Here is a 13271-nt window from a genome sequence, read left to right on the forward strand (position 1 = left end):
CAGCCATCATTGTTGTTTGGCTGGCCCAGGCTGGATTCAAACCCGCCACCTTAGGTGTATGTGGCTGGCACCTTAGCCACTTGAGCCACAGGCACCACCTAGGATATAGTTCTTATTGAACACCTGAAGAGGCATATGTTATACGGAACATTTGGAAAACAGTATTAGCAAATAATCACGTATAGGATTGGTACAGTCATAGCTCCAAGGAATTCAGAGTCAAATACATATGAGGACTAGGTTAGGTAGGGCAAGTTTCAGGAAGAATGTGGCACTTGCAGTGATTGTATAAGAAGGACTAAAGGAGTGATGTCAAGTACTGTGTAAGCAACATAAGAGCTAGAAGGGCAATTTAGATTGGAGAAGTTGTGACGTGAAGGAGGATGCTTATATATGATTTGTGAAGTCCTGAGAAATGTTGACACCCTTCCCTTTGCATTAAGCAATTGGGACTAACAGGAAATTCATGATTGTGACGGTATGTGATAGATCTTATATTTAAGAAGGACTATTTCAGTTCATGATTTGGAGACTAGTCTTCCAATACCATCCTATAGCATGGTTTCCTCATCTGCTTTTATGGGGATGGTGATGAACAGAAGCTGAAGAAAGCTCAGTAAACTGTCCAAAGTCACATAGTTGGGTAAGTCTGTCTTGAAAGCCTTTCCACAATGTCATGTTTTTTCCCATGGGAATCCTGAAAATATGCATAATTGTTAAAATTGTTAATTAAAAATTGTTAATTTTCTGCTTAAAAAAAAAACAAAAGCCATATATTATTTATTTGCACCAGTAGTGCTGAAGCTCCTGAAAAATGTGTCCTTCCAATCATGTGATATATCCAAATGTTCTCTTTCCTTTCTCTTGCCCTGGTAGTTAATGAGTAATGTCCAGGACAATTTGGCTTTCTGATTATTGTTATATCTCTAAATTTCTTATATTAGTAATTATATCTTTGTATACTTCTATTGATTGATTCATCTTTTTCTTTTTGATTTGTGAAAACTCATTATATATTAAGGTTTTGTTGTTCTTTCAAATATGCTGTAAGTGGTTTCCCAGCTCATCATTTGTCTTTTTGATATTCTTTTATAACCCAAAACAGTGAGGAAAGATAGACAAAAGATGAAAAATATAAAAAAGAAAGAAAGAACAAAGGGGGCAGATGGAAGAAAAGAATGAAGATTTAAAAAGGAAAAAAAAGAACAAGCCCCTTTTATGAGAGAATGAGGTTAGGAACCGAAAACATAAAAAAGACCATGATTTTAAGCCCATGGACTAGATCCTACAGACAACTATTTTATTTCTAGGCAGAATTCTTTCTAGTTCTACTCCTCAGTCACATTTTTAGACAAAGCAGACTTCTTCCTGATTCACCAAGTGCAACAGGAATAAAACTTTAAGATGTCTACATCCTAAACTCCAGAACTTGTAAATGTATTAGGTGACACTGGAAAGGGAAAATGAGATTACAGGGGAGTTAAGGTTGCAATTAGCTGACTTTACAATAGAAAGGTTACTTTGGATTATTGGGTTGAGCCCAATGTAATCTCAAGAGTTCTTAAAATCAGAAAAGAGAATCAAAAGAGGAAAGTTGGAGGAAGCCATGACGTAGAGAAGAATACCCAGAGGGACACAGCACCGCTGGCTCTGAAGATGGGGAAAGGGGCCATTAGCTAAGCAACCTGCTCTTCAACCTTTTTGATCTCACAGCACACGTGAACCTATAGCTAAACTTCTGTGCCATACTTAAATGATATTGACCCCAAAAAAGAGTAAAAAAATAAGAATATACTTACTGTGCTTTGAACTTCTTTTGAAAATAATTTAACAAGTGATCTTTACAATTTTTCAACAGCATGACTAAGATCCTCTCATGGCACACGGATTGAAAATCTCTGCTGTAGAAGATAGGAAGGCAAGGGAACAGGTTCTTTCCCTAGAGCCTCCAGAAAGGAGTGCAGTCCAGCCAACACGTAGATTTTAGCCTAGGTCTGTGGTTGTCAACCTTTGTAATGCCGTGGCCCTTTAATATGGTTCCTGTGGGTCACAACTCACTTGGTGAGAACCGTTGGCCTAGGTGAATCCATGTGGGACTTCTGACCTACAGAATTGTAAGGTAATACATTAGTGCTGTTTTTAAGCCATTAGGTAGAAGTAAGTTATACCAACAAGAGAAAAACTAATATACTAGTAGTCTTTGAATAAGATTTTTAAGAAAAAGCACAAAGAAAACTGTTTAAACAGTCTGAATTGTTTTCCTTTCCAAATGACACATTCAGTGCATAAAAAAGCTACAGAGTAGAAGAATTCAGCTTTTTCTTTACTCATAAATATTTACAGGTACATGGCACATTGGTGCACTTTTAATGTGCTGATCCTATCGACGTTTAGAATTCTACAAGACACGTTCTCTGTAATTTAGCATAAATGAGTTAACTGCCTTCTTAGGTAATGGGTGCTAACCATTTCCACTTGATGGGCCTCAAAAGCTACAAACACATTTTGCCTTCAATGAAAATCCAGTGAAGTGTTGCTGTAACCAAGCAACCCCAATACAGGAATAAGCAGCAGGCATAGACAGAATGCAATCCGTCCCTTCAAGGTTGGGGAGGAGCATGCAGTGAGTGGAACAAATGCTGATAAACAGCAGAACAAATGAAGATGGGAACACAAGCCTTGACTAAGCGGAGTTTGATCTCATTAGGAAGGTCTGATAAAACAGACACAACTAAACGCTCCTTACTTGGAGAAGGGAGAGACCCCTGCAGAGTGCTTTTGAAAGCCTCTTAAAACATTATGGGTGGACTGTTTCTGTTCTTTAGCTGAAACACACTGAGACACATGCAGGGGAAAATTCTTTTGAGAAATAGTGTATGAATGAAATAATTCCTAACAAGGCTAAGAAGTACGAATAAAGATAAAAATGAAAACAGAAAACCAGTCCCTAACTTATGCTCTCAGCCGTATGTCTTGGAAGAGTTGTCTGACTTCCTCACTAGCTAGTCATGTCACAATCCACAGTAATCACACAATTATCTCTACCCTTCTGCTACAGCTCTTGTTGAGGTCTTCAGAATTGCTTAGATAGGTCGAGACTGGTTCTTGGAGCCAGTGCATAATTCATCGTATGCCTTCACATGGCCCTCAGAGCCCTTGTGCTTGACTGGGCCCTCTAGCCTGCTGCCACTCTGTCTTCTGCTGGTCTCCTCCATTCTCCCATGTCTAGTCCAGCCCTCATTTGCACATTTGCCTGTCCAGCTGGGAGTCTCTCAGGCATCTTCAACATAACACATGCAAAACTCAGTCCTAAATCTATCCCTCCTCCTCCTAAATCCTGTATTTCCAGTCCAGTGCACTCACTCATGCCTATAATCCCAGCACTTGGGAAGCCAAGGAAGTTGGATTGCCTGAGCTTACAGTTTCAAGACCAGCCTGGCTAAAGTGAGACCTTGCCCTAAAAATAGTTGGGCATTGTGGTGGGCTCCTGTAGTCCCAGCTACTTGGGAAGCTGAGGCAAGAGAATCGCTTGAGCCCAAGAGTTAGAGGTTGCTGTGAGCTATGATGCTACAGCACTCTGCTGAGGGTGACAAAGTGAGACTCTGTCTCAAAAAAAAAATTAATAAATCCCATATTTCAGTGATTGGTGCCTTCATGTGCCAGTCAGCTAAGCCAGAAGCAGCAGAAGTGTGCCGTGCAGTTTTTTTTTTTTTTTTAATTTCTTCTCCAATTACCTGGCAGAAAGTGGATTTAGTAATTAGATTCAGTGGGTCCAGGTATTTGGACTGAACGTCAGGTGTCTTACTCTGTGAGAACTTCTCCTTCTCAGTCATTCTTTGCCTGGAGTATCTGCTTTGCCAAGTCTCATTAGAAGACATGAAAATACCAAGATCTTCCCTACTACATGATACCCTATTTTTTGCTAATAACATTTCCTTTTGCTGCAAATCCCAATTTCTCCTAGAAGATTTTGGTAATGAAATACTGAAAGTATAGGAGTTGTATAAGAAACCTACGGTAAGAAATTAAGTTTTAAGGGAGAAAACTTAGGAGCACATGAAATAAAACTCACGAGAGAATTATTGTCGTTGTTAATCTACACATATGTGTGAATGTCCTTGAAATTTTGAAACGGTAAGATCTGTTTCAGATGACTGGTTATTTTTGCTCCCTTAGGGGTGGACAGGGTGCCTTATTAGCTCACGAGGACAACTGTCTCCTTCACAACACCCTCCCTCCTATCCTAGGAACCCACAGGTCTCTTTGAAGGTAGTCTCCACCCTTGCACATGCCTCCCAGCCCAGTGGACCCTCATCTTTTTGGCATGAGGGACTGGCTTCATAGTGGACAATTTTTCTGTAGACTGGAGAGGGGGATGGTTTGGGGATGAGTCAAGCTCATGACATCCCCACTCAGATCATCAGGCATTAGATTCTAGGAGCCTGCAACCGCGCCTGCTTCCTCACCCTCAGTTCACGGTAGGACTGGTGCCTCCGTGAGAATCTAATGTTGCCACTGAGCTGACAGGAGGCAGAGCTCGGGCGGGGCTGCGGGCAGTGGGAATCAGCTGTAAACACTGTTAAAGCTTCGCTCACTGCCCTGCCACTCGCTTCCTGCTGTGTGGCGTGGTGCCTAGCATGCCACACACCTGTACCTGCCTGCAGCCTGGGCTCTGGGGACCGCAGTCCTTGCCAACCTGAGGCTCCTGGCCAAGGACCATCTAGCTGAGTGGCGGCTGGGTGAGAAGCACAGGAGGAAGTGCAGTGTCGTGTGGAGAGCAGGATGCTGCTCAGACTCAGCGACCACATGGCTTGGGCGACTCTTACCACGTTAGCGTTAGTGAGACATCACCAATCAGTTCAGCTTAGATACCCCCCAAATTGGGTATCTACTTTTATGAAAGACTCTTCTTCAATGCCACAATATCAGTCAGTATTTGAGACCAGTGGTCTCAACTTCACTATGCAGGAACATCACCTGGTGGGCTTGTTAAAAACCCAATTTCTGGGCCCCTCCCCAAGAGCAGTTAGTTCATAGATCTTGAGTGGGACCTGAGTATTTACTTCCCACCAAGTTAGCAGGTGATAATGATACTGCTGATCCAGAGAGGACTCTGAGAATTTCTGCTTTAGAATAACGTTCTGAAGTTCTCTGGGGTTTTGGTTTTTTTTTGTTCCATGTTCTCCAAATGACTATATTAATCATGGGGGGTTCTAGCTAAAAGGCTAAGACAAAGCACAAATCCTTTTAAAACCCCATGGTGTATTCATTTTTCAAAGAATCATGGACTATTGGTTATTGGGAAATAGGGTGCTGCTCAAAAAAAGGTACAATAATTAAGACAAAAATCTGTCTCCCCAAAAGAAGGTGAAATAGATATTATAAGCTTCAAAGGAGGTTAGACACTTTCTTATGAAGTATAGAAAGCCAGCTGTTACCCCAAATTGGTTATTCCTGAGAAATTAGTTGGTTTTCAGATACATTTTTTTTTATCAAAATAAGAACTTTAGTCATATCCGTGTATTTGTGTAGAACTCAGCAGGGTAATCTGACAGACAGCAGGCAGTGAATAGAAACAGCATCTATTATGAAATTAACATCAAAGAGGCCCCTGAAGAGGAAATGGAGCTTTAGCCTCTGTGGGGTCTATTCTTGGGAAGGGAAGGAGACTTTCTAGAATTGGCATTTCTGAACACACAGAACAATACCATCTGATGGCTTGTTTGAAATGGCATTTGTATCACTGTGGCTAGACATCTTTTATTTCATTTTTGTCCTCTACCAAAACTGTCTGATGCTTGAATAACTGTTTAAAGCAGTGGTTCTCAACCTGTGGGTCGTGACCCCTTTGGACTGTGTTAAAGGTTCATGGCATTAGGACGGTTGAGAACCACTGGTTTAAAGGGACCACAGATATATACTATCTTTTCAGGTTCCAGTTTTGCTAGAAAAAAATCTTGCTAGAAATTTGTTGTATGATTCCAAAGCATATTATATAGAACACTGTTGAACTAAAGTGGGTTTCATTAATGTGACACGACACAGTAGGGGCTTTGCGGACCACAAGTACCCTATGCTTGACTTTAACACATGTAATACCAAAATATTAAGGCATGTGTTTTATAATTTCTTGTAAATTTCTCTCATGAAAAGAAAGACATTTAAAACAGAGAATTTTTTTTTCTTTCAAAAAAGATGGTTTGTCACTCCTCCGCATAAAGTTGTTTGATCAGTCTGGAATTTTCAGAATAAAGTTTAAACTCTTCACCATGGCATATTAGGGTTCTGCAGAGAAATATAACACAGGCATATATAAAATACACATGCACTATATATATCTCACATATACACACACAAGGAAGAGATTTCTTACAAGGACCAGCTCATGCAGTTATGGAAGCGAAGGCCCACCATCTGCAGCAGGAGAGCTGGAGGCCAGGAGAGCTCTTGGTGCAGTTCCCCTCTGAGTCCACAGGCCCGAGTGTTCCAGGAAGACGAGCGCCCCAATGGGGAGAAAGAGCAGACAAGCACCATGGTTAAAAGAGGAAGGGCTTTATTTTAGCTGGTGGAGCCATGGCACAGAAGAATTCAAAACGGCCATGCTACCCGACTGGGTCAGTCTTCTCCTTTTCATCCCTAGTCCAAAAATTCTGGCCCATGGGTACCTTCCTCACTGGTCACTTTGAATCAAACTGCAGAAGTGAGCTCTGGCTTTCACAGAAGCAGAAGTTTCCAGGTCCCAGGAAGTTAAGTCTACAAATTCCTAAGAGCTGAGTCACCACGGGGAGGACCTTGCAGGTTTATCCTCGGGGTCTCCTTGAGAAGACTTCTGTTCTCTTAGACCTCACTTTTTCTGGGTATCTTCTCTCATAAGAACCAGTGAGCCAACAGGCTACAGTTCTAGCCTGAAGGGGGGCAGACTTGATACCAGGGAGAATTAATGTTTCACTTTAAATCTGAAGATGGAAACAAACAAAAAACAATATTCAAGCACCATGCCGGCAGGCAGGCAGGCAGGCAGGCAAAAAGGAGTTCCCTCTTACTCTCAGAGGGCCAGCCTTTTTGTTCTATTCAGGACTTGAACTGATTAAACAGACACATCCACAAGGGAATGGTGATCTGCTTCACCCAGCCTCCTCATTACAATGTTAGTCTCAGCCAGAAACACCCTCATAGACACGCTCAGAATACCGTTTGACCAAATGTTAACCAGCCGTGTTGACACAGACGGTTACCTACCCTGTGCCACACCACCTGGCACAGAAGGCCCTTTCGTACGTACCACAGTAGGTCTGGTTAGTGCTGATTCAGTATAACTCCTCCCTTCAGTGGTCCAGGGCTGGTTTTATTTCCTAAAAGCACCTTGACGTTCACATCCACATGTTTTCCCAGACATTCTTCTTCCGCTTGAGTCTGATAACCCTTGTCTTAGTTCAAGTTCCTCAAGAAGCAAATCCTGAAACAAGGATTCGTGTGGAAATAATTTGGGGAGGAGGCAATCCCAGGAAATGCCAGTAGAGAATCAAGGAGGTGAGGAGGGAAGAGAAGGATGGCGGCCAGGTGAAGCTAGAAGCCCGAAGACCACACCACCGGACAAGTCGAATTAGAGAGGAGTCCTTTATTGAAGAGCCGCCGGCAACTGCCTCAGTGTCCCAACATGGGAATTCTGAGAGCAGTCTCAAGTTGTTTGAGGCCCTGGCTTTTATAAGGCAAAATATTTCTAGGGGGCAAATAAACACAGTAAGCATAGTCACAAAAGTGAAAGCAGCAGTTAGGGAAAACAAGAGGGGAGGGCGGTTAGTTTATACAGTGCTATAATCCTGAGAGCAATTAGCATTTTTTTCTTAACAAAACAGGTACAATCTACAGTGTCCTAAGGAAATGTAGGGAGGGGGCTTATAGGTGGGGGGCATAAAGCAATAATCACCAGGGACATAATCACAAGTGCAGTCAGTAATTTACATCTCTAACAACTTTAGTTGAATGCAATCACAGTTATACAATGGGAATGGAATGTAACAGAAAAGTAGTCAACAGTAAAGTGGGATTAAACTTGCTCTTTTCATATACAGATGGCATGAAGACCACCTTAACATAATCACGAGGGTTGTTGTCCCAAACATAGTTACTTTCTACACAATCTAACAGTTCTAACGAAATGCACTTAAAATATCATGCAATGGGTGGGGAGGCAGGTGGAACTGGTGTGGTTTTAAAAGCAATAAAATGTAGCAAAACAACAGAATGGAATCAGGCCCACTTTGCCTTCCCACTGATTCTCTGGAAAAGGAATTATATCAAAATAGAGTTAGGCTTCCTTCTCTTTCACCCCAACATTACCACTGGCCAGCTGGGGCACAGTCCTGATGGGAGCAGAAACCAGGGACATGGTGAGGAACATGCTTCTGAGCTGGCCATCTGATTGGCAAGGGCGTTAAAATACTTACACGCAAATTCTGCCACTGTGTGTGAAAGCTGGCCTCTGGAGAGCGTCCTTTCCCTGTTATTTCTTGAGTGGGCTCCCACAACCAGCAAAAGCCCTCAGGGAAAGAGACTAGGGAGCTGGTGGCTAGAGGTCAGGTTGACGTGCACTGAATGCCCAGGAACAAGGGGGTGAAGGCAGAGCACCCACATCTCCTGAGCGTCCACTGCAGCCTTTCTTTTCAGTAGCTAACTTCACTCGCCCTTCAGGACTCAGCTGAAGCCTCACCTCTTCAGAAAGCCTTCGGAGACCTCTCTCTGCCTCAGCTGCCTGTTGTCCAGGTCCCTCCATCAGAGAATCTCTTACTTCCTGGTCTGTTATTTTACTTTTCTGTATCACCCACTTTGTGAGATTTTGAGGGAAAGGATTGTTAATCTGTATCTTTAAGGCCTAACATAGTTTTTGCACATGGTCAAGCCTAATAGATAGTTGTTTAAGTAGCAAAGTAATAATACGAATGACACCAAACAGCGATAATCACTATTTATTCCATGCTCATTCTGTGTAAGCATTTTAGTTACTTTACCACCCCCGGAAAGCTAGAATTTTATTTTCCTTATAATTCAGGTAAAGAATCTGAGGTGTAGTTCCTATGTTAAGTAGGGACCAAAAGAAAATATTCCTTTCGCCCTCTTGAAAGTTCCATGAAAATCATCTGACAAAGGCAGATTAATAGGAGAAATGACATAGAAAGTTACTAAGCATGGGGGAACCACATTAGAACAATTGCCCCATAACCCAGTGGGTACACAGACCTACATATTCTTCATAGGGGAGACAGAAGATGGGGAACATAGATTTTCTAAGGGGCAATAAATGATTATTAGGGAGAAAGAATGGACAAAAAAGACAGAAATTAACTTGCAAATGATTCTCATTGGAATTTGAATGAGCCTAAGAGGCAGACACAAACTTGTGAAAAAAGTCTGCTCCAGTATGCTTGTGTCCATCTTTTCTGCAGTAGATGGTGATATCTCAGAAGGGAGTAGAAAGCAACTGTGCCTCTTGGTAGGTCCAGTTTTGAAGTACATAAAGGAACTTCAGAGAAAAGACTCAGCCTGTGTTTTGGAAGAAACAGAGGATGGATGGACAGGCTTTGGGGGTGAAGGTCAGAGAGACCTAGAGGCTGCTAGATGCATTAATTCATCCATGTTTTAGAGTACAACATTCTCGTTTGCTTTTTGCCCAAGACTGTAATTATAGGTGGTTAATCCTGGAAGTAAACCCAAGCCGGTTAAGGTCAGATCCTGGACAGAGTTTTAACCATTATTTGTACAAATCAGTGAATGAATGGAATGAATGAATGAATAAAAATGCTAAGTCTCATTCTTCAACACATAGGGGTCATTCTGGAGATGACAATATCAGGAGAGTCTAACAAGTTCAAACATCAGCTCCCATGTCTTCTTTTCCAAGAAGCCTTCCAGTAGCTAACCAGGAGCGTCAGTCCCACCTCTGACACCGTTCAGTGGCATGGACTACTCTACTACCTGCTGGGATTTGTCTGTATGTCTTAGCTTCCTAAGTCCTGACAAGATTCTACCTGACTCACCCTGCTCCACTGGTGTTCTCCACAGACACAGACACAGACACAGAGCCTCATACACATCGGCTACCATTGAATATTTGCCAGATGAGCAAATGGGAACATGGATAACAAGCAAAGGGGTCTGGATTCCTCTTTTATTTTTCCACGGAGACTATGAAGATTCCTTTTTATCCCTCTTTGAGATTCCAGAGAGTCTGTTGTCATAGAGATGTTAGGTCGTTCTGGAAAGTGAAATTCTGTTTAAATATATTAAGTTCAGGGAAGAGTTTACTTTGTAAAATTTTGATAATCATTTGGTTAGAAACTTGTATTTCTAAGACATTGATAGTCTTCTTTTCAAAATTACATTCGTAGAAAGAATAAAAGACAAAAATTATATAGAAAATCACCAATGTTTTCAATATATTTAGACATTTACTTTTTTAAATAATTATTTCTTTAAAAGTTAACTATAGCCAACCAGAATTACTTTTATAAAACCTCATTTTATAAGCCTTTTCCATTACCTCTGACTACTAGAGTTCTAATATTATCAACATTCAACACATTGAATAAATTTGACTAAGAGAGACTAAATTATAAATTAGGAGAAACTAAACTAGGAGAAAGTTACAAATCTTCACAGACCTCCCATTACTTACAGCGCACTGTATTGGAGGGCTGTTTGGAAAGTGTCCAGCCATACATCTTTCTGTTTCTCTCACCACCTGGCTGGTCACTTTCTGAAAAGTTCATCATAGCTCCAAGGTACCCTAGTATGTATGAGATACAAAGGAAGAAGTAAAAATTCAATTCAGTGGAAATTTCTTTATTGATTCTAGTGTATCAAATAAATAGCATTAAGTGTCGGGGAATACAAGGAAACATAAGACACACGGGACATGGTCTCTATTGTCATAGATTTGATGATCTGGAGCTGAACGCTGGAAGACAGATGCATTAACAAGTAACCAGACTGTGGGATTTTATGGTGATAATAACTGATGTTAACAATGTGTTAGTGCTCTGTCTCATTTAATCCATATCACCTCTGTGCAGTAGGCATTATTATCATCCCCTGTACAGATGATGAACTTAACCTCAGGAATAGTAGGTTACTTCCCCAAGATCACCTGCCTTGGGAATGGGTGGCTGGAAGGGGCCAGTCTGCAGACCTAAGCCCACAGGCCCATCAAGTTCATACTCAGCATGCAGTAAATGTACAGTATGTTTATGCCACTTGGATCAAGCAGGTGGTATGGTACCCAAGATTGGACTTAAAGAAAGAGTGAATGGAAATGGAGAAGGGCATTGCTAGCATTGCCTCGGGGAGAAGAAGCTGAGGGAGACTCTGAGAGAACAGAGTGGTGTCAAGTGCCACCACCCATGGAGGTGGTATGGGTGTAACAGAGGAGGTCAAAGCAAGAAAATTGGTAGGAACTAGACAGCGTTGGCCTTGAACGTAACCAGGAAGAGAATACACATTTTTCATTAGGCAGAGGATAGTCACTGAAACTTAGTGAACCAGATCAGAGCTGTATTTCAAGATTGATTTGGCAGCCACATGTAAAAGAAATGGGAGTCAGGAGGGGAAAAGAGAGAAGCACTTGGGTAACTACTAAAATAGCTAAGGCAAGTGGTGCTGTGAGCGTGAATCTGAACTACAGTACTGTGGGGAGAGAGGTGCACACCTGGACACAGGACAAGATTTGACTGACGCTTTAGCCCAGCGGTTCTCAACCTTCCTAATACTATGAACCTTTAATACATTCCAAAGGGGTCATGACCCACAGGTTGAGAACCACTGTTTTAGCCCATTCCAGCTGCAGCAAGAAAATATCACAGACTGGGTGGTTTACAAACAACAGAAATTTGTTTCTCATGGTTCTGGAGGCTAAAAGTTCAAGATCAAGGTGCGGGCAGGCTCAGTGTCTGCGAAGCCCCCACTTCCTCTTCCTCATAGACAGGATCCTCTGTGTCCTCACAAGGAGGAGGGGTGAGGGGCCTCCCTGGGGTCTCCTTTATAAGGACACTAATCCCATTCGTGAGAACTCCACCCTCACAACCTAATCGCCTCCAGGGGCCCTACCTCCTAATACCATGACCTTGGGGTCAGGATTTCAACACAGGGATTTTGGAGGGGACACAAACAACACTGACACCGTAGCACTGGATCTGGGGACTTTTGAAGTAGCGAGATGACAATGTATCAAAGCTCAATAGAGCAAGCGTGTAGGGCAGAGGTATCATGTGTTCTTGTCCCGTTAGAAAGAAGTTATACTGGGAAATGAGGGGAGTTAAATGGAAATGGTACAACTGGTGGGGAGCACCTGAAAGCATGTGGTTAGAAGTTTGGGTTTAAATATGTAGCAAACCAGCACATTGCACATTGCACATTGCATGGTGCGGGTCAGGGGTCGGATGTGTATTGGCCTAATAACCAAGTAGCCATGTCCATAGTTCTCAAATACTTGAGGTGCACACACATACCTTTAACAAACATAGAAAATATGGTGTTCAAAGTCTGTGATTTTTAAGTTCAAGGAATTGAAAAGACTGAAGTAACCATATATAGCTTGTATATACAAGCTTCGTATACAAGCACTATATACAAACAAATTATTGTATATACCATGTATATTTTGTTATAAACATATAATAATTTTTTTAAAGAAAATAAATGTAAACCCTAGATGGTAAATTATCCTTTTAATGTGCACAACTTGTTTCTTAACTCTGAGTAATAAGACAACAGAAATGTATGTCGTAATAGTCTCTTTTCTACTAAGATTTTTTTTTTGGATGTTTTTATTACTCAGGTTGGAGAATTCTGGCATTTCCCACTTTCATATGAGTCTTTCTTTCTCTCTTCCTTTTTTTTAATAGATGATAATAATGAAGAAGAAGACGTTGAAATGAAAGAAGATCCAGGTATTAAATTTATTATTTTATTATTTGGGCTTATGCAGGGATCATTCCATACATCACATTTTGTTTTAAAGAAAATAAAGCAATGTATGCTTAGTGTTGTAAAATAAGGAAGTAGATGTGTGTGCTAATTCTTAAGGCTAAGAATTAAATATTTAATGGAAATGGTACAGCTGGTGGGGGGGCACCTGAAATATTAAACATTAAATTGACTTTGAGCTTCCTGACAGCTAAGGAAAAAATGGAACATGATGACTTGGGGCGGTGGCTCGTGCTTATAATCGCAGCAGACTGGGAAGCTGAGGTGGGTAGATTGCCTGAGCTCAGGAGTTT

The 13271-nt window shown here is 41.5% G+C and overlaps 1 protein-coding gene across 1 annotated transcript in view; it reads left to right on the forward strand.

The window, feature by feature from the left end:
• The window catches only part of LOC100943722 (O-acetyl-ADP-ribose deacetylase MACROD2-like), a 183554-nt gene that overhangs the window by 8573 nt on the left and 161710 nt on the right, over nucleotides 1-13271 (forward strand). Inside the window, exon 2 of the mRNA XM_012812408.1 lies at nucleotides 12897-12941. Coding sequence (XP_012667862.1) covers nucleotides 12897-12941 — 45 coding nt within the window. The remainder of the gene's footprint in view (nucleotides 1-12896; nucleotides 12942-13271) is intronic.

The sequence above is a fragment of the Otolemur garnettii genome, unplaced genomic scaffold, assembly GCF_000181295.1.
Source record: "Otolemur garnettii isolate 467f Iridium unplaced genomic scaffold, OtoGar3 scaffold00208, whole genome shotgun sequence".
NCBI lineage: Eukaryota > Metazoa > Chordata > Mammalia > Primates > Galagidae > Otolemur > Otolemur garnettii.